The 24542-nt window shown below is 44.5% G+C and overlaps 1 protein-coding gene across 1 annotated transcript in view; it reads right to left on the bottom strand.

Moving 5' to 3' along the window:
• BSPRY (B-box and SPRY domain containing) overlaps positions 1–17617 on the bottom strand; it is a 37728-nt gene extending 20111 nt beyond the window's left edge. The window contains exon 1 of the mRNA XM_089675201.1: positions 17022–17617. Within this exon, the coding sequence (XP_089531327.1) occupies positions 17022–17444 (423 nt within the window). The 5' untranslated portion in view covers positions 17445–17617. The remainder of the gene's footprint in view (positions 1–17021) is intronic.
• Between the last annotated feature and the right edge of the window lie 6925 nt (positions 17618–24542).

Genomic DNA, 24542 nt, shown 5'->3' with positions numbered 1-24542 from the left:
CTAGTTTCCAGGGATGACGTCAGTGATCTCCCTCGTCGTTTGTTCGCCACTACTGAGATCTTTGCTCTGTCTTCTTTGGCCATTTTGATTGGCTGGTCCAGGACGATGTATTATATCCATGTACACAAAGCATACTGAAACTGTACACTGAGCTGGGTACAACTGGCTCTGAACACTCAGAAAAAAATTCCTGGTAAGGCAGAAGCAGGGGCGGACTGACAACTCATGGGGCCCCTGGGCAATGGGGGATCATGGGGCCCCTGTGTCCTTGCCCAAACTCAAAAAAGCCTATGAAAAAGGTACCAGGAGCATCTCATGGGGCCTCCTACTGACCCTGGGCCCACGGGCAGTGTCCGAGTTTCCAAATGTTCAGTTCGCCCCTGGGCAAAGCTTTTTTGGCAGAGGTGACTTAAAGTGTTACTAAATTCACAACAGTAAAATCAGTAAAAAGGATGTTTAATTCTTCTTCTTCTTCTTTAAGTCTTCTCTGATCCTCCCCTTCTTCTACTGTCCGCAATCCATCTGCTGAGAGACCAAAGCCTTGGGGCAACCTGCACATGCTCAGTTTGGTGTGTATTGTTAGAGAGTTTTTTTCTTTTTCTTGGGAGGGTGCATGTGATTATCACAGGGCCAATAAGCACTGTCCAGACAGAGGGTCAGGGGTTATGCAGCCTCATAGGACAATCAGGGAAGAATGAAAACTCCTCCTACAAGCTTTAACCAGTGCTCTGCTGGATACTGAGAGAAGTCACAAGACTGATCTAACTGCTGATGAGAAAAGGTATTTAGCAGTTTATATTTACTATAATAATTGCATTTCCATGTTCTGAGCACTGTGGGAAACCAGATATAGAGAATGCAGGGTCCTGGGTTTAGTAACAGTGTAATAATAATGAAATGTATGGCCCAATGTATGCATTGTGTAAAAACACCGTTTGATCCTGTCTTCTCTGATCCTCCCCTTTCTCCAGTGCCCCCTTTTATCTCCTGATAACATATATTACAAGGAGACACTCTGCGCATGCTTAGTTTGGTGTGTATTGCTAGAGAGGTTTTTTTTTCTTGGGAGGGTGCATGTGATCAGCACAGGGCCAATCAGCACTGTCCAGACAAAGGACAGGGGTCCTGCAGCCATGAAGAGCAGAATGAAAACTCCTCCTACAAGTTTTAACATGTTCTTGGCTGGATACTGAAAGAAGTCACAAGACTGCTCTAACTGCTGATGAGAAAAGGTATTTAGCAGTTTATATTACTAAAATAATTGCATTTCCATGTTCTGTGTACTGTGGGAGACCAGATATAGTGAATGCAGGGTCCTGGGTTTAGTAACACTTTAAAGTGGTTGTAAATCCTTACATATACCCAGTGAAGTGACTGACCTCAGGTGATACGCAACGATGAAACAAAGCCTCCTACATAAGTTGAACCTGTGTATCTAAAGCAATCTTTCCCCTACATCCACTCAACATACAGAATTTACACAGGGTTTCTCAGCTCTGAAAACCAGGGGGGCGGAGAGCTCTGAGAGCTGACTGGAGGGAAGGGACACACCCCCTATTCACACAGCTCACAGAAATAGAGATGAGGCTGTCAATCATAGACTGTGCCCTCCCCTGTCACCATTTTTCTCTTGGTGTCAGGAAAACTTATCAGAAGTGACTCATGCTGATAGCAGAAGAACGAGGCAGCAACGGCCACATACTAATCAAATTTAGGTTGGTCCCTGCTTAACTGGCCAGAGTTCGATCTGTCTTTGGCCAGCTTTACACAACCTAAGATGTACTAAAAGCCTCCATACTGGCATTTTTTAAAGAACACTTTAGCTTTATATAGAAATAAAGTATATACTGTAATTCACTCAACCAGCGGGTTAAACAGAACAAAACAAAAAAACTGACCTTGAATGTGTGGATGGAGGAATCCTCCCAGCTGAGCCCTTGTATTCTGACAGTGGTGAGACTTCCCTGCTGCCAGAACACACCGATCAGTGCTGCTATGGCTGCTTTCACACTGATCAGTTTTTCTTCCGCTTTTGCATTAAAAAAAGTGAAAGGTAAATGCATGACCATTAAATCCTATGGACCCAGATCCAGTGCATTTTTCAAAGTTCTGCAAGCTGCATTTATAGTGCATGTTTGGTACATAAATGCACCTCCTCACTGAAATGAATGGAAAATGCATCAAAAACATGGCATAAACACAATTCATACTTCACTGTTATATGCCACTTTGTGTTGGTCTATCACAGGGGTCTCTAAACTTTCTAAACAAAGGGCCAGTTTGCTATCCTTCAGACTTAAGGGTGGCCGGACTGTGGTCAGTGGGAGTAAAAAGTGGCCTGGCGTAAGTGGGAGCAAACAAGGTGCCATTGTTGGTGTCAGTGGAAGGAATGGTGCCCCATCATTGGTGTCAGTGGGAGGAATAGTGCCCCATCGTTGGTGTCAGTGGGAGGAATAGTGCCCCATTGTCAGTGTCAGTGGGAAGAATAGTGCCCCATCGTTGGTGTCAGTGGGAGAAATAGTGCCCCATCATTTTACACAAAGGGCCAGTTTACTATCCTTCAGACTTAAGGGTGGCTGGACTGTGGTCAGTGGGAGTAAAAAGTGGCCTGGCGTATGTGGGAGCAAACAAGGCGCCATTGTTAGTGACAGTGGAAGGAATAGTGCCCCATCATTGGTGTCAGTGGGAGGAATAGTGCCCCATTGTTGGTGTCAGTGGGAAGAATAGTGCCTTATTATTGATGTCAGTGGGAGGAATAGTGCCCCATGATTGGTGTCAGTGGGAGAAATAGTGCCCCATCATTGGTGTCAGTGGGAGAAATAGTGCCCCATCATTTTACACAAAGGGCCAGTTTACTGTCTTTCAGACTTAAGGGTGGCTGGACTGTGGTCAGTGGGAGTAAAAAGTGGCCTGGCGTATGTGGGAGCAAACAATATGCCATCATTAGTGTCAGTGGGAGGAATAGTGCCCCACAAGTGGTGTCAGTGGGAGGAATAGTGCCCCATTATTGTGTCAGTGGGAGGAATAGTGCCCCATCGTTGGTGTCAGTGGGAGAAATAGTGCCCCATCATTTTAAAGAAAGGTCCAGTTTACTGTCCTTCAGACTTAAGGGTGTCCTGACTGTGGTCAGTGGGAGCAAAAAGTGGCCTGGCGTATGTGGGAGTAAACAATGTGCCATCATTGGTGTCAGGAGGAACAGTGCCCCATCAGTGGTGTCAGTGGGAGGAATAGTGCCCCATTGTTGGTGTCAGTGGGAGAAATAGTGCCCCATCATTTTAAACAAAGGGCCAGTTTACTGTCCTTCAGACTTAAGGGTGGCTGGACTGTGGTCAGTGGGAATAAAAAGTGGCCTGGCGTATGTGGGAGCAAACAATGCGCCATCATTGGTGTCAGTGGGAGGAATAGTGCCCCATCAGTGATGTCAGTGGGAGGAATAGTGTCTCATCACTGGTGTCATTGGGAGGAATTGTGTCTAATTGTTGGCATCATTAGGAATAATTGCGCTTCTTTCCTGGGGTCAGTGGGAGGAATTATGCCCCTTTCTTGGTGTTAGTGGATGGAATAGTGCCTCAAGGGCCAGATAAAAGAAAGCCTTTTGTTGGTGTCAGTGGATGGAATAGTGTCCCAAGGGCCGGATAAAAGAAAGAAAAGGGCCGAATCCAGCCCCAGGGCCGCAGTTTGGAGACCACTGGTCTATCACATAAAATCCCAATAAAATACATTTTGTTTTTAACATGACAAAATGTGGAACATTTCAAGGGGTATGAATACTTTTTCAAGGCACTGCACAGTAAAAAAAAAAAAATATACACCTATGTAATATTTAGTTTTTTTCAAATAAGCAAAACATGCTTTGTTGTATCTCTATCCTGAGATTTTCATGAGCCATCAGTTGAATATTTACACGTTAGAACGAGATTGTCAGTAAAGCAGTATTTGTGGAACCAGTGAACCAAATAATCACTCTGGATTCTTATTAACATCAACGTTTGAACTTTGAAATGACAAAAATGATCTTTATTTTTTGTTGGTTATTACATGAAATAGATACCCACCAAAACAGCGAAGGGAGGCTTCTACAGTAACCCAACTCTCTGAGCGCTCCTTGGTATGAACAATGGGAGCCAAGAATTTCGGGAGGTTATAAAGAGAGTATTGTGCGCGGTGCAGATGTAGAGAATGATGTATTGTGATCTTCCTCTACTCAAGTCTTTTTCTTTCATGCTGAGTGTTTATCTGGTTGGACAGGATCAATTCGGCATTCCAAAATGAAATATCAAGTCTCTTCTGAGACATGCACACCACTCACAGATGAAACCGAAATCTCTGCTGCTCCATGTATACAACAGGCAATAACGGTAAAGTAGAGTGTACTCACTAAACACCAATCTGTGTTCTAATAAGGCCTTGTTCACATGAGTGTACTACAGCGTACACCTGTGAGGGCCATTTCTACCCAGGACAAGGGGTGGGCAGGAGGGGCGGCTACCCTGGGCACTGTGGTATCATGAGAGGTGGGGGGGGGGGGGGGAACCGCAAGGATATTGACGGGGAGGGGATTTGTGTTTGGGGGGGAGATGATGGAGGTGGCAGGGGCGTAAGAATTTTTGTAGGAGGGGAAATTTGGGGGATGTGCTATGAGTGGTGATTTGCAGGGATTTGTGTTGGGAGGAGGGCAGAGGTTTTGTGCTAGGAGAAGAGATTTGGGGGGGGGGGGGTTCGTGCTAAAAGAGCTGATATGGTAGAGGGGGAAGGGGATTTGCGCTAAGCGGGGGAATTTTAGTTTTTGGGGGTGAATTTGTGCAAGTAGGGATTTGTGCTAGGAGGGGAAATGGGGGGGGGGATTTGTGCTGGGAGGGGGGATTTGGAGTTTGGGGGAGAAGATGTGTACTCAAGAGGGAAAAATTGAGAGTAGAGGATTTATGCTAGGGGGAGTGATTTTTTTTTTTGTGGGGGGCAGGATTTGAGAAGAGAGAGGATTCAAGCTGGTAAGAGGGATGACGAAAAAGATTTGTGCTAGGAGGGGGGATTTCAGCAGGGGAGCATATTGGTCCTGGGGGGGATTTATGCTTAGCAGGTAAGCATGCTTTTCAGAGCTATGTAAGTTCTGCACTTTGAATGCATGGAGGGGACAGATTGCTATAGATAAACCGGTACAACTTATGTAAGATAATTTATTTAATTTCTGTGTATCACCTGATGCCAGTCCCTTCACTAGGTATATAAAAGAGTTTACCACCACTGTTTGCATATCGCGTAACAGGAATGAGCATTCCTGCTATGTGATCTTCAAAACATGATTGTCACATGATTCTGTGTCACATGGGGCCAGTCCATGCACGTGTGCCTCCCAAAAAGAAGTTCCCGCTCCTTTTCGGGTGACATGCTTCATACGATTGTTAAAGGTGCAGCTTGCTGCAATTTTCATGAAACAGTCACGTCAGAATCACATCACTTTTGGGATGCCACTGGATAATTGTGCATTTTGCAGCGGTCTATCACACAAAATACATTTATGTTTTTGGCTGTAACATGACAAAATGTGGAAAATTTCAAGGAGTATGAATACTTTTTCAAGGCACTGTATTTCACCCAACCAGTGGGTTAGACAAAAAAAAAAACTGACCTTGAATGTGTGGATGGAGGAATCCTCCCAGCTGATCCATTATATTCTGACAGTGGGGAGACTTCCCGGCTGCCAGAACACTCCGATCAGTGCTGCTATGGCTGCTTTCACACTTATCAGTTTTTCTTCCGATTTTGCATTAAAGAAGCAAAAGAAAAATGCATGACCATTAAATCCTATGGACCCAGTTCCGGTGTGTTCTGCAAGCTGCATTTTTGGTGCATGTTTGGTGCAATAAAAAATTCCCCTCTCCATTGAAATGAATGGAAAATGCATAAAAACATGGCATGCATAAAAACATGGTGCCTTTTTTTGGGTCAGATGTCCCTTTTTCACAGGTGCAATCTTTTCACAAATGCAGTAAAGAACATGATAAACACGCACATTTGTTTTTACCGCGTTTTTGTAATGGAACAGTGTGAAAGTAGCCTTAAGCCTGCAGCACTGATCGAGCAACTAAAAGCCGACAGGGGGGGTGAAAAAAAAGTTGATCAGTAGATCGATTTCTGATCAAGCACAGTGGCCATACATGGATCGAAATTCTGATGGTTCTGCTGAACTGGCCAAATTTTGATCCATGTATGGCCAGTTTAAATGATTTCCTTATTCTCCAAAAATAATCCAAACACATCTAGTACGTAGCCTCCCTGGCGGTATTCCTGAGTGTAGCTCAGGGTAGTTTCAGTACCACAAGCGGTAACCCTGAGCTACACTCAGGAATACCATGCGGTGCTGCACCAGGATCTCTTCTTCACTTACCTTGTCCTGCGCTCCCGCGATGTCCCCCTGCAGTGTCCCCAGCAATGTCCTCCGACCGATGCCATCATCCGTCTTCTGGGTTCCATTCCCTGCGATGTCAATACGTATGGGGACGGAACCGGCGGGAAATTTAATGTGAAAGAGTGACATTCACTAAATACACTAAAATCACATAGTAAAACATTACTGTATCAAACCATTTCACATACATTTTGTCCCGAGTGCTTTGTCCTGTGCCCTGCCTGCATTTTTACTGTTCTTTCTGCCTGGAAACTGAGAAATGTCCATGGCGTCCAAAAAGCGTCCCTTTAGGTCAAAAGCGGTTTTAGACGAGCTAGAGAACAGCGATAGTAAATCAGAACTACTTGCAGAATTCAGTGATAATGATTCGTGGGGAAATTCGTCATCAGACACTGAAAACGATTTTGCGACTTTGCTCAGCGATGTGCGAACTTGGCGCTATATTTCAAATTTCAGTGTTTTTGGTTTGATTATATTATTGAATTAAATGTATTATTATCATATTATTATTTTTTATGAATATTTAATAAATTATAATTTATGATTTCGTGTTTCAAATTTTATCATACCCGGGATGTTTACTAGACTTTTGTTCAGACAGATTTCAGTGAGTTATTCCTAAAAATTACAGGCCTACAATAAAAAAATACATATTTCCATGCAAAAAAATATACCGCTTTGAGCACAGAAATATGGAAATAATCAGACCACTAGGGAGGTTAATGAAGCTGTAGCCTATTTTTCATGAAATTGTTTGTTTTTTTGGGGGGTTTTTGTTTGTTTTTTTTAGGAGGCTTTATTGCCATATGCACAAATAACAGAACATGAAACATCTTACATTACATATGAATTTCAAGATAAAGGCATCTCTACAAGTAATGTCCAGTCGCAGTATAACAGTTTACAATGTGGCTTAAGGGCCAGTTCACACTACATGCGTTTCAGTTGCTTTTTTCCTGCATCCAAACGCACAGAAAGTAGGTTATATGGTCAATGTCATAGTTCACATCAGTGCTTGCAGTTCCAGTGCACTCCGGTTGCAGAAAAAAAAGTAGAACATGTTGCATTTTTTCTGCACAGAACTGTACTGGAACGGGGTAAAACGCATCAAAAACACACTGGAATGAACTAGAACACACATGTCCCTATTTCAGGGCCAGTTCACACTACATGCTTTTCAGTTGCTTTTTTTCTTGCATCCAAACACACAGAAAGTAGGTTATATGGTTGTCAATGTCATAGTTCACATCAGTGCTTGCCGTTCCAGTTTGTTCTAGTTGCAGAAAAAAAAGTAGAACATGTTGCATTTTTTATGCACAGAACTGTACTGGAATGGGGTAAAACGCATCAAAAACGCACCGGAATGCACTGGAACACACATGTCCCTATTTCAGGGCCCGTTCACACTACATGCCTTTCAGTTGCTTTTTTTCCTGCATCCAAAACGCACAGAAAGTAGGTTATATGGTTGTCAGTGTCATAGTTCACATCAGTGCTTGCAGTTCCAGTGCACTCCGGTTGCAGAAAAAAAAGTAGAACAGGCTGCATTTATTCTGCACAGAACTGTACTGGAACGCAGTAATACGCATCAAAAATGCACCGGAACCCAGCAAAAATGCACTGGAGCACACATGTCCATATTTAAACTGAAGAAAAAGAGAGGGGGAAAAAGGAACTGGAATGCATAAAAAATGCACTAGAACACGTAAAAAACGCATCAAAAACACATCAGAATGCGTCAAAAACACACATGCAAAAATGAATCTGGAATGCACCTGGACTGCGTTTCTATAGTGTGAACCGGCCCTCAATGGAAAAAAAGAGGAGAAAAATAAACTATAATGCATAAAAAACGCAGTGGAGCGCATAAAAAATGCACTGGAACATGTAAAAAATGCACCGGAATGCACCAAAAACGCACATGCAGAAACGCATCCGGAAGGCATCTGGACTATGTTTCTATTGAACCGGCCCTAACTGGGTTCCCAAAACAAGGAATCAGCAGAGCCACCTCGTATATAGAGCATTAAGGGTCAGCATAAGTACATTTCCATTTTTGTTTTGTTTGTATGTTTGGGTTTGACATATAAAAGAAAAGAAAACAAGGGCTAGACATAGCCTTCTGAGAAAGTCATAACAACAGACAAAAAGAGAAAAAAAACACAAAAAGAAAAATTAAACCAAACTTTTCGGAGTAAACAGATACTCTTCTGCCTCGTGTCAATATACTAGCATCAATACTGTACTATCTCCCAGTGCAAAAAATGTACACATTTATACAGTAGGCCAATGACAGTCATATCTATATCATTATATATTTTATTTTTATTATATAATTGTTTCCTGTTACTGTGGTTTCTGCCTCCTACTTTAGCTCCTGAACCTCTCCTTTTCCCCCTCATTTCCATTTAGTTTGGAACGAGCAGAGCATGTTAGTTGTAGTCAGGTGTACTGCTTCAAATTCCACAGTCCCTAGCCCCAAGTCCATCTCAAGAGCAAGCAAGAGAGAGTGACTACGTTCCTACATACAGTGAATGTATAGTGAACGTAGCCACCCTCTTACAGGAAGTCAGATCACAGCAACAAGAAATAGGAATCTGGAGATTTGGAGGAAGGAACTATGAAGCGGTGTTATAATGTGATTTTACTACATAATGAAGGAAGATGTACAGGAACCTTTCAAGGAACAGAAAGAAAACGAACATCAGTATGTGTCATTTACATGCGTGTCATTGCACGTGGACACCCAGCAAATACAAACAGCTGCTTACTGCACGTGGATAAACGTGATCTATTCCCAGTACATAATCCCTCAATATATAGTGTGAGAGGTGAGGAGGAGGAACAAACTGGAGTCATATTCCAGAGGAAAAGGAGATATGGACTATGACATTAAAGATATTAAAGGAAAAGTACAGCCAAAGCTCTTTTGGCTGTACTTCTATGGATGACAGGAGTGCCATTCGTTCTGCACTCCTGTGACCCGTTTTCATCTGACTGCAGGCTAAAGTCCACTGTCGGCTGAAGTCACTCAACCAATCCACACTCAAAAAAGATCCCGACCACCCAGAAGCCTGGCTCAGCCACTCAGTGATCCACCGAGATCTTGAACCAGCCCAGCACTCCAATGAGAGCTGGAGGGGCATAGCAGATAGCAGGAGACTGAGTCATGGCTCTCTGGTCAGGGCAGAGGGAGAGAACTGAGTGATGAGCGATGTCTGATTGCTCAGTTCTCACTGCAGAGCCGGTGGGGGGCAGATGAAGCATTGGATTGATGCTGCATCCACTTAGGTAAGTATAAATGTTTTTTTTTTTAGTCCATACTTTTAAGTAACACTCAGTACTGTAATAGTTTTTGGGCTTTCAGCGTTTAAAACAAGTTAAAAAGCCAACATTTCCCTACCCATCACTAGTTCCCTAATACTAAGGCACCCCAAAATACACTAGCCCTCCCACTTTCTTGAAACCTAAAATGATGCCCTATAGTCAGCCTTTCCTGCTGTGTTTACTAAGATCTGACTGTTTTTTCTCCCTGCTTTACAGGGAGAAGTAACAGCCAGAGGTCTGTGTGTTTGTAAACACAAGACTCTGTGCTATGATTGGGCATAGGCGGTCTTGGCCAGAAATCATTGACTGAGACCGGTTGACAAAATCGTGTCCAACCAAGCGTGCGCCCCAAAACCAGAAGCAGGTGGCAATGTTTATTTACCTTGCTGAGCCTGCAGCTGCTGCTTGTTCACAGTAAATCTACTGTGACTGATTGGCAAGTGGTTAAACACGCACCAAAAACGCAGCATGCAGGATTTTTAAAAATGAACCGCACCTGCAGTGCATTGATGTGAGGAGGTCTATAGGATTTAAAGGGATACGTTTTTCATGCATTTTTGTTCCACTTTTTAAACACCAAAAGAGCATCAAAAACTGATCAGTATGAAAGGGCCCTAAATTGTAGAACACATTGAAGAACAAAATCTAGTAATACAATACCTGACACACCTTGGGAAGGCCATTTTTTTCACACCCACCTGCTCTGTACAACATTTTTGGTAATAATCTTGGAATGTAATGAATAATATAGCAGCATGCACAGGAGTTCACGTACTCTCCTGTGAGCCAGAAACAGCCAATTGTGGGCTACAGTCTGCTGTCAGCGAACATCACAGAGCCAGTCCAGGCTGTAGAACAGGGGTACTGAACTAAAATGCACATGGGTTCGGTCAGGACGATTTCCTTCCAGCAGAGGTCCGAGTGTCATGTTGGTGCTATGATTCAGATCCTTCACATCACAGTTTCCCGTGCACATCACAGTTCCTTCCCCCCCACCCCCATTCCCCCACTTTTACATCACACACCAACCCATCATAGATTGCGCCATCACAGACCCCCTACCCTCATCACAGACTCCCCCCATCACCGACTGCTCCATCACAGACCATCCCATCACAGACCCCCCAATCAAAGACCCCCCATCACAGACCTCTCTCATTACAGACCCCCTCATCACAGAACCCCTCAACACAGACCCCTCTCATTACAGACCCCTCTCATCACAGACCCCTCTCATCACAGACCCCTCTCATTACAGGCCCCTCTCATCACAGACAGACCCCCTCATCACAGACCCCCCTCATCACAGAACCCCTCAACACAGACCCCTCTTATCACAGAGCTCTCTCATTACAGACCCCCCTCATCACAGACCCCTGTCATTACAGACCCCTCTCATCACAGACCCCCTCATCACAGACCCCTCTCATTACAGACCCCCCTCTTCACAGACCCCTCTCATTACAGACCCCCCTCATCACAGACCCCCCTCATCACAGACCCCCCTCATCACAGACGCCCCTCATCACAGATCCCTCTCATTACAGACCCCCATGATCACAGATCCCCTCCAATCACAGACACCCCATCAAAACCCCCCCCCTCATCACAGATCATCCCATAACAGACTCGCTACCCTCATCACAGACTCTCCCCTCCATCACCAACTGCTCCATCACAGACCGTCCCATCACAGACCCCCCAATCAAAAACCCCCCATCACAGAACCCCCTCATCACAGACCCCTCTCCTTACAGACCCCTCTCATTACAGAACCCATCTCATCACAGACCTCCGTCATTACAGACCCCTCTCATCACAGAACCCTCTTATTACAGACCCCCGTCATTATAGTCCCCCCCTCATCACAGACCCCTCTCATTACAGACCCCCCTCATCACAGACCCCCTCATCACAGATCCCTCTCATTACAGACCCCCATGATCACAGATCCCCCCCAATCACAGACACCCCATCAAAAACCTCCCCTCATCACAGATCACCCCATAACAGACTCCCTACCCTCATCACAGACTCCCCCCTCCATCACCAACTGCTCCATCACAGACCGTCCCATCACAGACCCCCCAATCAAAAACCCCCCATCACAGAACCCCCTCATCATAGACCCCTCTCCTTACAGACCCCTCTCATTACAGACCCATCTCATCACAGAACCCTCTCATTACAGACCCCTCTCATTACAGACCTCCGTCATTACAGACCCCTCTCATCACAGAACCCTCTTATTACAGACCCCCGTCATTATAGTCCCCCCCTCATCACAGACCCCTCTCATTACAGACCCCCCTCATCACAGACCCCTCTCATCCCAGATCCCCTCTCATCACAGATCCCCTCTCATCACAGACCCCTCTCTTCACAGACCCCTCTCATTACAGACCCCCCTCATCACAGACCCCTCTCATCACAGATCCCTTCTCATCACAGATCCGCTCTCATTACAGACCTCACTCATCACAGAACCCCTCCAATCACAGAGACCCCCTCATCACAGATTGTCCCATCACAGTCCTCCCTGCATATTACAGATTCCTGTTCCTTTCATAACATTGCAGTATTGCAGTACTCCCCCCCCCCCCCCACACTCTCCTACCTTACACCCCGGTCACATCAATCCTGACTCTGAAATCGTGTGACTTACAGTGAAGTCGCATGATTTCAAAGTCGGGGGACATGCCAATTTCAGGTGCGATTTGCAAGACATCTGATACAAATCTCTATGCAAATCACACCAACAGTAGTAAATCGGTGCGGCTCCGACCAAGTTGGAACCGCACTTATATGACCGCTGTAATGGTGGACAATAGGGTGCAACTTGGCATGCGATCTGCAAGTTGCATGCCATGCAAATCACATGCCAAGTCACACCCAGTGCGACTGGGGCCTTATTCACACAAGACGGTAAGCATGGTAGATTTAAACATAAGGTGGGACTTTTCATGTTAAAGGCGGGTAAATGATTGCTTGGACTGCCCCCGCTGCCTAGCAACCAATCACCCACAACCAATCACTCGCTTCCTAACATAAGTCCTGCCCTATGTCCCGATCTGCCGTATTGTGTGAATAAGGCCCCAGTCGCACCTGGGGTCTGGATCCGGACCGCAATCCACCATTTACTGATGCCTGCTCTAGAAGAATCCTGACAATAATTTTGGGATCCACCCAGATGTACTAGCTGGCTCAGTCACCCAGTGCACCATTGAAAGCCTGAGCCAGCCGTTCCTGCCCCTGCTGCCAGTATAGCAGTCTGTACATCATACGCCACAATACACAGCCCCGGAGTGAGTATCCTTCATAATGCTCGCACTGGTGCTCATTGGTCAGTGTGGCCACATGACCATGCTGACCAATGAGAAGCATATCTGAGGCTTCTTCTTCCAGGAAGGTGTCCTAGAAGAAAGAAAAACTTCTTATTGGTCAGTGATCACATGGTAAGCACAGTGTATGGACCACCACACTGGCACCAGGGACCATCACCACCATTATGCAGCGGGGCACAGGGGGGTGGCCACGACATTTGGAGCTACTTCACCTTTTTCAGTTTTTCCTGAACTTACTCTGAAGTACATCTAAAGCAAAGGCTTTTTTTTCTTTGGACAGAATGGTGAAAGGTGAAAATCACTGCCATTTTTCTTGCCATTTGTCCCACTAGGGAGATTTCCCTTCACTTCCTGTGCTGTAGACTCAACAGGAAGTGAGATATTTTTCTTTCCAATGTGAGGGATATCTCCTCAAGGCAGTTGTCACAGGTCCCCATTGGAAGATCCCCCTCTATTCCTTTTCTGGTGGCAACTCCAAATGTTGGACTTACTTTCAGGGGTGGACTGACAACTCATGGGCCCCCCGGGCAATAGGGGATCATGGGGCCCCTGTGTCCTTGCCTAAACTCAAAAAAGCCTATGAAAAAGGTACCAGGCAGGGGCGGACTGACAACTCATGGGCCCCCTGGGCAATAGAGGATCATGGGGCCCCTGTGTCCTTGCCCAAACTCACAAAAGCCTATGAAAAAGGTACCAGGGGCATCTCATGGGGCCCCCTACTGACCCCCGGCCCTCGGGCAGTGCTCGAGTTTCCAAATGGTCAGTCCGCCCCTGCTTACTTTCATTTCCAGTGACATTGGTGATCAGGACAATTAAAGAGAGGAAATCTCCTTCTGTGCTCATATACACCTGCAGCAGCTGTAGCTGCCATTCTGAAAAGCAATTTGCTGTGGATCACTTTACAGAGGGCATTTGACAGGCGGCTGAGAGGGGATGTGCCACCTCCTCACTTGTTTTAACCCTTAAAAACCTGCACCACTGTGCCATAGCTGTGTGCATTGCATGTGGTTACTGACTAAAATGGGTCACACTGAACAGCGATACTGCCCACTGAACGGGAAAAGGGGGTAAAAGTTATTCCCAGCATGTGTACCACCCTATCCAGCTGCCTATGCAGCTTAAGAGGGACGATCGAACCACGACTCACCTGACTATTTTTACCACCCCCCAGACTGCAAGTGTAAACTAGACCTAACAGGGACAGAGGCAGCAATAAAAACCTGACAGAGATTATAACTCATTGCTAGCTAGATAAAAAAAATTCCACTAGTTATACACCAGACAAAATTTTGTTCAAATCTTTGATAGAGGCAGGAAGAAATGCAACATTTGTCAGATTGCGGTATTATACCCAAAACCAGGAATGTTGCAGTTTACCAATCCTGGTGATCTCACCACTAACACACCTGTTGTATTAAAGTGTCACTCTGGATGAAGGAGCATAGGGGGCACAGCAGGGGAAGGGGAGCATTAAATGCATTAGCAGATTTAAATACACTAACAAACTGAAGCCAAACTGCAGCTATCACTTTATAATCAGTTACAGCACAATGGTTTTTTTTTACTTTTTCAGATAAAGGTTTTACATCAGCCTTTCTCAACCTTTTCAACACAGAGGAACCCTTGAAATTACTTTTTTTTCTGGGAGAACCCCTGCGAAAAATGACTACATCTACAGCTCATGATATATTCGTGTGATGGTCAGTGGGAAGAATGTTCCTTACACTTGTGGTCATTGAGAATTACCTCCTGATAGATAGCAAAAAAAAATCAATGGTGTCAGCGGGAACCTGAAAGGCGGATATTGCTCATGGAACACCTAGCAACCTCTGGAGGAACCCTGGTTGAGAAACCCTGTTTTACATAAATAAAAACTGATTTTAATCACCCCTGTGTTAAAGTGGAGTTCCAGCTGAAAAAAAAAAGTCAGCAGCTACAAAAACTGTAGCTGCTGACTTTTAAAATACAGTCACTTACCTGTCCCTCGGTCCAGCGGTGTCCTCACCACCGCTGGTTTCACCGGCCGTCTTCTCTCCCTGGCGCCGACATCTTTAGTTTGGGCACCTGGCTGTGACAGCTTGCGGATTCACAGCTGGGTGCCCACTGCACAAGTGCAAGAAGCGCTGCGCTTTGTGAATGGCCCCGTAGTCTTCTGGGACCTGTCACGCATCCCAGAAGACTACGGGGAGGCAGGACAACTTCCACTTCCGATCACCTAGGGGATTGCAGCGGACGTGGGAGAGGGTACCTGTCAAATTAGGGTACCCGCTCCCCAAATGTGCCAATACTTAATGGGGAGTGGGGGACAAAGCATTAAAGTGGAACTTCCCCTTTTGGGTGAAACTCCGCTTTAAGTGGCATGTCTCATCTATGTAAACTGATACATTCTACTGGAGAGATTGATCTTCTGAAAAACAACAGACTCATTGGCTGGATCACCAGATGAAAATCGATAAAAGAAAGCCTAAGAAAAGGAAAATAATGCAGCCATCATATTGGTAAGCTGCAATATAATAAATGATTGGCTAAACTGTAAATTCAGAACACAGAAGATTTGTTCCACATGGTTTGGGGACTGCTATGCCTATGTATGGACATTTTTAATAATTTTTTGTAATTGACCGTGTTCATTTGGCTGTGTTAGTGCCTTATTCTTTTTTCTTACGTACACATAATAAATGTTTGCTTTTGGGTTTAATACCGCTGTGATCACTCTCCTAGAAGCTGTCCTGGCAGGAACGTTTTTGCAGAAAAAACGCCTGACGCTTGTAAAAGTATCTAACGCTTTTACAAGCGTTTAGGTGTGTTTACAAACATCAAGCACTTGGGCGTTAATTTTATTGGCCAGAATGAGAATTTATTCTGGCATTAAATGAATTAACACTCAAGCGCTGAACGTGACTAGCGTCCAGATGCGTTTAGGCACGTGTAGCCGCCTCAAGCATTTTTTCTGCCAAAATACTGCTGCTCCTGGACACACAGGCCCTGGGTTTTTTTTTTAGTAGTTACTGCTACTAAGAGCTTCTAAAAGTCTGTGTGCATGGACACATAGGATAACATGGAGGGCCGTTTAGAAGCAGCAAAAAAGAAAACAATACGCCTGACGCCCCTAAAAGTGGCTGAAAAAATGTCCTGTGTGCATGAGACCTTAGAATGGAGGGAGATGTCACAATGAGGACACCAGCTGTCAAAGGTGAGACTTTTTCCCGCTTCCTTTTGTGTCTCTGGGACACTCCAAAACCCATCGGAGGTTCAAACCCCTCCACTCTAAGACCAGAAAAAAATTGGCTGGAGTTGCACTTTAGCTTTTAACCGCGACACTTAATAACCCCATCTCATAGTACTCTTATCGTGTCCTGTGGTTCAACGCAGCAAGAAATCCTGACTCACAAGCTGGCTCTCAAATCTACGGACCCGCAGTGACGATGGGAAATTGGCAAGCCCTGTTCCCATTGGCATTTGTCAATACAACGGCAAAGCCACCATTTCCTAGTGAAGTGACGCGTCTAGGCCAGATCTAGTGTTTGCATGTTTCTGGTAAGGTGATTATCTGCAGAACAAGGTAAAAGTGCCTGTACGGAACACACCTACTTGTCAGTCATTGTGCTGTAAAAGGTACACAGTTCGCCGCCCCTCCACTTGTGTAGTATCTGGCACACCTCCCCTCGTCTCCCATCATGAAATGAAACCTGGCACACTTGAATGATGATGCATAGGAGATAAATTTATTTCTCCCTCTTCATTTCTCTCTGTCTGCTGCAGTGAGTCACTGAGATTTCCCTGCAGTCTGATCTTTTGCTGCACTGCTCCAGCACCCTCCCTCCAGTCCAGGGGGGTGCTATGCTTTAACCCTTTAAAGACCAGGCGCTCCAGGGTGACCCTACTCTGCTGATGGACCCCAATGCAATGCAAAAGTAAGAACTAAGAGTCAGATGTGCACTCACCCTGAGCTGCGATGCCCTCTCCTCCACTGACTTGGTCTTGTGTGATTGACAGCAGCCCTGGGACTTGCACTCCTGGCAGATCAGCCTGTGCTCCTGGCAGCAGAAGAGGCTCAGCTGCCCCCCATGGTCCCTGCAGGTGTCTGGCATGGTGGACTGGGCAGAGGAGGACTTTTCTCTTGGCACCTGCAGCTTGTAAGGTGGTGGTGGATCTCCAAAGGGGTTCTCTCCAAGATCAATTGCCTCTTCTTCCCCACCGGGGTCCAGGGACAAGGTGGCCACCTGCCCATCAGGGATCCATTCCACAGCAAAGGGGGACTTGGTGTCCTTGTCTGCAGGAGGAAGGTTGCCCACCTGCCTTGTGCCAGTCCAGGAGTGGGAGCCTGTGATCACCCAGAGTTGGGGCACTGAGTCCGGCTGGGACATGTCAGGAGGAGGCAGCTGCTGGAAGAAGATCTGAATGGGATTTCCTCCTGGCTGCTCGCTGCACCTGTCCCCAGGTAGGAGCCCGCCCCCTGGGAGGAGCCCAGAGCACTGTCACAGCCAGAGGTCGCTTCAAAGTTAGCAGAGGAATGGCAAGGGGGCGGTCCCTCCCTGAGAATGATGACAGGTCCTCACTGCCCATTGATTGCATGGTGAATGCACATCGCAGCCAGGGGGATATGAAACCTGTCCAGCTTCTAAATCAACTACAAATCTCAGGAGAACAGCAAGCCATGGGTTTATCGTAATAGCCACTCTATGCCTTTCCTGGTGCTGTAGAACTACATATCCCAGCACATCCAGGCTAGGCAATCGATGTAACTGCATAACCCTGCCTGATCAGACTAGGAAACTCAGGTCTCATTAGGAAAATCAGACTTCGCTAGGTTCTAAAAGAACTACATTTCCCAGAAGAACAGCCTTTACAAGCCACATTTTTCATCAGCCTACACCTTACCTGGTGCTGTAGAACTACATATCCCAGCACATTCAGGCTAGACAATGTATATCTTTTGATGGGCATGCTCTTACAGAACTACATTTCCCAGAACTGCTCTTACTAGTCATGTATTTCTCTTAATAGACAGCCTATGCCTTTGCTCTTCCTGTAGAACTACATATCCCAGCACACCCAGGCTAGGCAATTTATGTAACTACAGAACCCAGCATGAGCAGGCTAGGAAAGGTATGTCTCACTGGGAAATTACATCTCTCCAGGTTCTGTAGAACTACACATGCCAGAAGAACATCCTTTACAAGCCATGTATTTAGTTTTTTTTCAACCTATGCCTTTCCTGGTGATGTAGAACTACATATCCCAGCACATTCAGGCTAGGCAATCGGTATAACCACATAACCCAGATCAGACTAGGAAACTTGGATTTAACTGGGAGAATGTAATCTCTCCAGGTTCTAAAAGGACTACATTTCCCAGAAGAACATCCTTTACAAGCCACATATTTCCTCAGCCTACACCTTTCCTGGTGCTGTAGAACTACATATCCCAGCACATTCAGGCTAGGCAATGTATATCTTTATAGGACATGCTCTTACAGAATTACATTTCCAATGTGTATAAAACTATATCTCCCTGTATGTCTTCAATTACTGTAGAACTACAAATCTCAGCATGACCATCTGTCTCAAATATAGCCTATGTCTTTTCACATATGCCAGATGCTCCAGACTAAACAACCTGTATATTCCCCTGTATGTCTCTGGCAGCTGAACAACTACATATCCCAGAATACACTTTATAGACAGCATACATCTTTTATTAGGCAGCCTATGGATTTCCTGCTGTTGTAGAACTACATTCCCCAGCAGGGGCCGACTGAAAACTCATGGGGCCCCCGGGCAATAGGGGATCATGGGGCTCCTGTGTCCTTGCCCAAACTCAAAAAAAGCCTACGAAAAAGGTACCAGGGGCATCTCATGGGGCCCCCTACTGACCCCGGGCCCTCGGGCAGTGCCCGAGTTTCCAAATGTTCAGTCCGCCCCTGTTCCCCAGCATACCCAGGCTAAGCAATGTAGATCTCTAATTGGTATTCTTTGCCTTGCCTGTTGCTGTAGAACTACATGTTCCAGCATCTCAGACTGAATAAGTTTAAAGTGACACTAAACAACATCCTTGTTCTCCAAAAAAAAAAAAAAAATCTATACATTTACTACTATCTATTTTTCATGGCATTGATTCTTACTATGTTTTTCTTGTAACTTCCTTTGGAGGCTCCCAAACCTCTCCTTTCCCTATCAATTCTGTTTGTTTTGAATGGAGCAATGCATGTTAGTTGCATTCATGTGTGCTGCTCTATGTACATTACAAATCCCAAAGTCCATCTCAGGAACAAGCAAGAGACGGTGGCTACATTCCTACATGCAGTGGGACCATGGAGAATGAACGTAGCCACCATCTAACAGGAAGTCAGATCTCAGCAGAAAAAAAAAAAAAGGAACTTGGAGATTTGCAGGAGGATGAGAGTAATCAAATTTTTTTCTATCTTTCTTTTTTTAAGAATACATATTTGGATAGATATATATATTTTTTTAAACCAGTCCAAAGTTTAGTGTCACTCTCCCTCTAGGGAGGTCTAGTCTCCAGTGGGAAGAATGCTCCTTACACTTGTGGTCATTTGGAAGAATTACCTCCTTACAGATAGCTAAAAAGATCAATGGTGTCAGTGGGAACTTATCTGAGAGGTAGAAATTGCTCAAGGAACCCCTAGCAACCTCTGGGGGAACCCTGGTTGAGAAACCTTGGATTGATAATGGGGGAGATTTACTAAGACTGGTGGACTCAGAATCTGGTGCAGCTGTGCACGGTAGCCAATCAGCATCTAGCTTCAATTTGTTCAATTAAACTTTGGCAGTAAAACCTGGAAGCTGATTGGTTTCTGTGCAGAATTGCACCAGATTTTGCACTCTCCAGTTTTAGTAAATCTCCCCCACTGTGTATCTCTCAGGGAACCCCTGCTAAAAATGATTATATCTACAACTCATGATACATCAATGTGATGGTCAGTGGGAAGAATGCTCCTTACACTTGTGGTCACTGGGAAGAATTACCCCGTTACAGATAGCTAAAAATATCATTGGTGTCATTGGGAACTTATCTGAGAGGCAGAAATTGCTCATTGCTCAAAAAACCCCTAGCAACCTCTGGAGGAACCTTGGTTGAGAAACCCTGGACTAGATAATGGAGGTGATTTACTAAGACTGGTGGACTCGGAATCTGGTGCAGCTGTGCATGGTAGCCAATCAGCTTCTAACTTCACTTTCTTCAATTAAACTTTGGCAATAAAACTTGGAAGCTAATTGGTTTCTATGCAGAGCTGCACCAGATTTTGCACACTCCAGTTTTAGTAAATCTCCCCCACTGTATATCTCTCAGGGAACCCCTGCTAAAAATGATTATATCTACAACTCATGTTATATTAGTGTGATGGTCAGTGGGAAGAAAGCTCCTTACACTTGTGGTCATTGGGAAGAATTACCCCATTACAGATAGCTAAAAAGATCAATGGTGTCAGTGAGAACTTACCTGAGGGGCAGAAATTCCTCATTACTCAAGGAACCCCTAGCAACCTCTGGAGGAACCCTAGTTCAGAAACCCTGGACTAGATAATGGCGGATATTTACTAAGACTGGTGGACTCAGAATCTGATGCAGCTGTGCATGGTAGCCTATCAGCTTCTAACTTCAGTTTGTTCAATTAAACTTTGGCAATAAAACCTGGAAGCTGATTGGTTTCAATACAGAGCTGCACCAGATTTTGCACTCTCCAGTTTTAGTAAATCTCCCCCACTGTATGTCTCTCAGTAAGGCCACTTATGTCTCTTCCCTGGCTGGCACATATACACGAAACAAGGCTTCAGTCATTAACGTGTATTGATTTTTATTTCTTTTTTAATACGTGCATTGTTTTATCCTTCAGTAGTTTTCTTAATATAGCGTTCATATCGTTTGCAAACATAATATGAAGAAGAGGAATTGTAATTTTTCTGTTTTGAAATAAAGTAACTCACACTTGTGCACTTCTGCACCATAAGTATGAATACGGATAAATGACAGAAGGGGGAGATTGCTGCAGCCACTCAATCAGTGTACTCTCACTTAAGAAGACAATAAAACACAAAATGTAGTGCGCTAACTCATCATCATCAAAAAAATAAATTAAATAAACAAAATAAAGTTCAAATGCACAATAAACATCAATCCACAATAAATCAACTGTGAAAAAAATTTAATAGTCCAAATCCCGAGTTCAAAATGTCCAAATAAATGTATTGTCAACTACTTTCCGAAACCGTGCTTGTATTCAAGACACACACGCTGCGCAACTTAAGGTTTGACCTACAAATTATAATAGGTCAAATGCATATTTTTGGAATGCATTTATTTGGACATTTTGAACTCAGGATCTGGACTATTATATTTTTTTCACAGTTGATTTATTGTGGATTGATGGTTTTTGTGCATTTCAGCTTTATTTACTTTATATCATTTACTTTTATGATGATGAGGGGTTAGCACACTACATTTTGTGTAAAATTCTTCCGTTTTATTGAACTCGTGCAAACCTTTATTTCTCATTAAGAGATGTTTTCTTCTGCTACCTTCACTTAGAGTGGCTCCATTTTCTGCTCTTCTCAATAGAGACCTCATAGAAACACACAATTATTCCCTTGCTCTCCAGAGGATCCCACACACACACACTCTTGACCAGGCCATTTTTTGCGTTACGGCGCTGCATTATTTTAACAGACATTTGCGCGGTCATGCAGCACGGTACCCAAATTAAATTTATGTCCGTCCTTTTTTCCCACAAATAGAGCTTTCTTTCGGTGGTATTTGATTGCCTCTGTGTTTTTTATTTTTGCGCTATGAAAAAACAAAAAGACCGACAATTTAGAGAAAAAAAATAATATTTTGGACTTTTTTATATTAAACATGTCCAGTAAAAATATTTTTAAAAATCTAATTTCGTCATAAATTTAGGCCCTAATGTATTCTGCTCCATGTCTTTGCTAAAAAAAAAATCCCAATACATGTAAATTAATTGGTTTATGTAAAAGTTATAGCATTTACAAATGGCGGTATATATACTGGGCTTTTTAAAAAAAATATATATTTTTACAAGTTATGGTGGCGATCGGCGACTTATAGTGGGACTGCAGGACTGTGGCGGACATTCTGACACTGGGGGGAACTAACTTGGTGTCACTGATATCCCCAGTGACACCAATACAGTGATCAGTACCAGAGGCATCCCTAGGGTTGGTGTCACCCGGTGCGGTAACACGTGGTGTCACCCCTCCAGAGAGGAAGGAGCGGTGCCGGTGTAGCAGTAAAATGAGTATCCCTTGAAGATATGTATCCCCTGAAGCAACTGCGCATGTGCCAGTTTCAGGCTGAAGAAGCCGATCTCCAACTTTAGCACGGTCTTCAGCCTGAAACCGGCACATGCGCAGTTGCTTCAGGGGATAATCATTTTACCATTACACTGGGGCGGGGGCAGCTGTTACCCGGTGCCCCGCATCCCCTAGGAACGCCACTGATCAGTGCTAATAAAAAGCACTGACACTATACTAATGGTACTGGGCAGGAAGGAGTTAACACGTTGGACAATCAAAGGGTTGACTGTGTGCCGTTTATAACTGTGTTCTGTGTTTGTGCTTCAATGTAAACACACTGCTTTGCATGGCTGTGCTAAGGGCTCATTCACACATAAAGGTCACATTATGTGCTCTGATGTGCAGTACAAACCCACACTGCCATGGGATGCGATGCATTGTTATAGATTGCAGTACTCACCTTTCCCCCTTTTTACATTTGAACTACTATATTTGTATTGAAATACATTTCTATAATACGTTGAATGTATACATTTCTGATTAGACAGGTATAAATTTAAAGAATCGGTTTATATAAAACAGATATTATCACTTTTTGGTAGATGTCAAAGTGATGATTTCTTGGGGACTGTTGGAGTAACAGAGCTATAAGAAATCAGAAACTGAATCTGTCCACTAGAACAGGGGTCTCCAAACTTTCTAAACAAAGGGCCAATTTACTATCCTTCAGATTTTAGGGGGGCCAGACTGTGGCCTTATCCTTGATGGCATTGGGAGGAATAGTGCCCCATCCTTGGTGTCATTGGAAGGAATTGTGCCTCATCATTGGTGTCATTAGGAGGAATTGCGCCCCATCATTAGAGTCATTGGGAGGAATAGTGCCCCATCCTTGGTGTCATTGGAAAGAATTGTGCTCCATCGTTGATGTCATTAGGAAGAATTGTGCCCCATCATTGTGTCATTGGGAGGAATAGTGCCTCATTGTTGGTGTCATTGGGAGGATCTGTACCCCATTGGTGGTGTCATTAGGAAGAATTGTGCCCCATCATTGTGTCATTGGGAGGAATAGTGCCCCATTGTTGGTGTCATTGGGAGGATCTGTACCCCATTGGTGGTGTCAGTGGGAGGAATTGTGCCCCATCGTTGGTGTCAGTGGGAGGAATTGTGCCCCATTGTTGCTGTCATTGGGAGGAATTGTGCCCCATTGTTGGTGTCAGTGGGAAGAATTGTGCCCCATCCTTGGTGTAATTGGGAGGAATTGTGCCCCCTCATTTGTGTCATTGGGAGGAATTGAGCCCCATCATTGGTGTCATTGGGAGGAATTGGTGTCATTGGGAGGAATTGTGCCCCATCATTGGTGTCATTGGGCCCCATTATTGCTGTCATTGTGAGAAATTATGCCCCATTGTTGGTGTCAGTGGTTGAAATAGAGCCCCAAGGGCCAGATAAAAGCAAGCAAGGGGCTGCATCTGGCCCCCGGGTTGCAGTTTGGAGACCACTGCACTAGACCAGTTTTGGAATACATAAAATCACAACCTTAACATATATTCTTAGTATCATCCCAATTTTCTCTAGCTCAGCCAGAATGAGTAAATGACCAGTAAGCACATCCCTTTACAAATCCGATGGCAGCTGCTGACCCTCTATTTGTATTCCATTTAATGGTTAGTTGGATAACTATATAATTTACATTGCTGCTATACCTGACTATTGTCAGCACGTGTGGCACTGAGTCATTTGAAAAGTGTGACTCTTCCGGATTCAAGTACAACATGCTAAACCTGTTTTCCTAAGAAGAAAAAGCCAGTTCCTTTCATAACCAACAGGTTGGGCAATAACAGTAGTTGTTACATAAGACGTTTTGTTTCTTGTGACAATACTCATCTTTCTAGATACGAGGTGTTGCCCCCCTTAGGCACTGGTGTTGACGGGGTACCTATTGACTCAGGTTGCCTTATTTTGAGTCAATAGCTACCCCACCAACTCCAACTACCAATTGCTTTTCCTTTGAAATTCACAGTTTAATCTCACATTTGACTTGCTAAAACTGCACAGCTGACTTCATGTGTTTCAGAGTAGAATGCTGCCAATGGACACTTCGGAGCCATCAACTGCCTAAATTGACAAAAGCAAAAAGAATTGTAATAATAAAAAATTATAATGGCAAATATCCAATTTGTCTGTACAT

This window comes from Staurois parvus, unplaced genomic scaffold, assembly GCF_062004578.1.
Source record: "Staurois parvus isolate SC_StPar_1 unplaced genomic scaffold, SC_StPar_1.0 ptg000154l, whole genome shotgun sequence".
Classification (NCBI taxonomy): domain Eukaryota; kingdom Metazoa; phylum Chordata; class Amphibia; order Anura; family Ranidae; genus Staurois; species Staurois parvus.
This window is presented reverse-complemented; position numbering and strand designations above follow the sequence as displayed.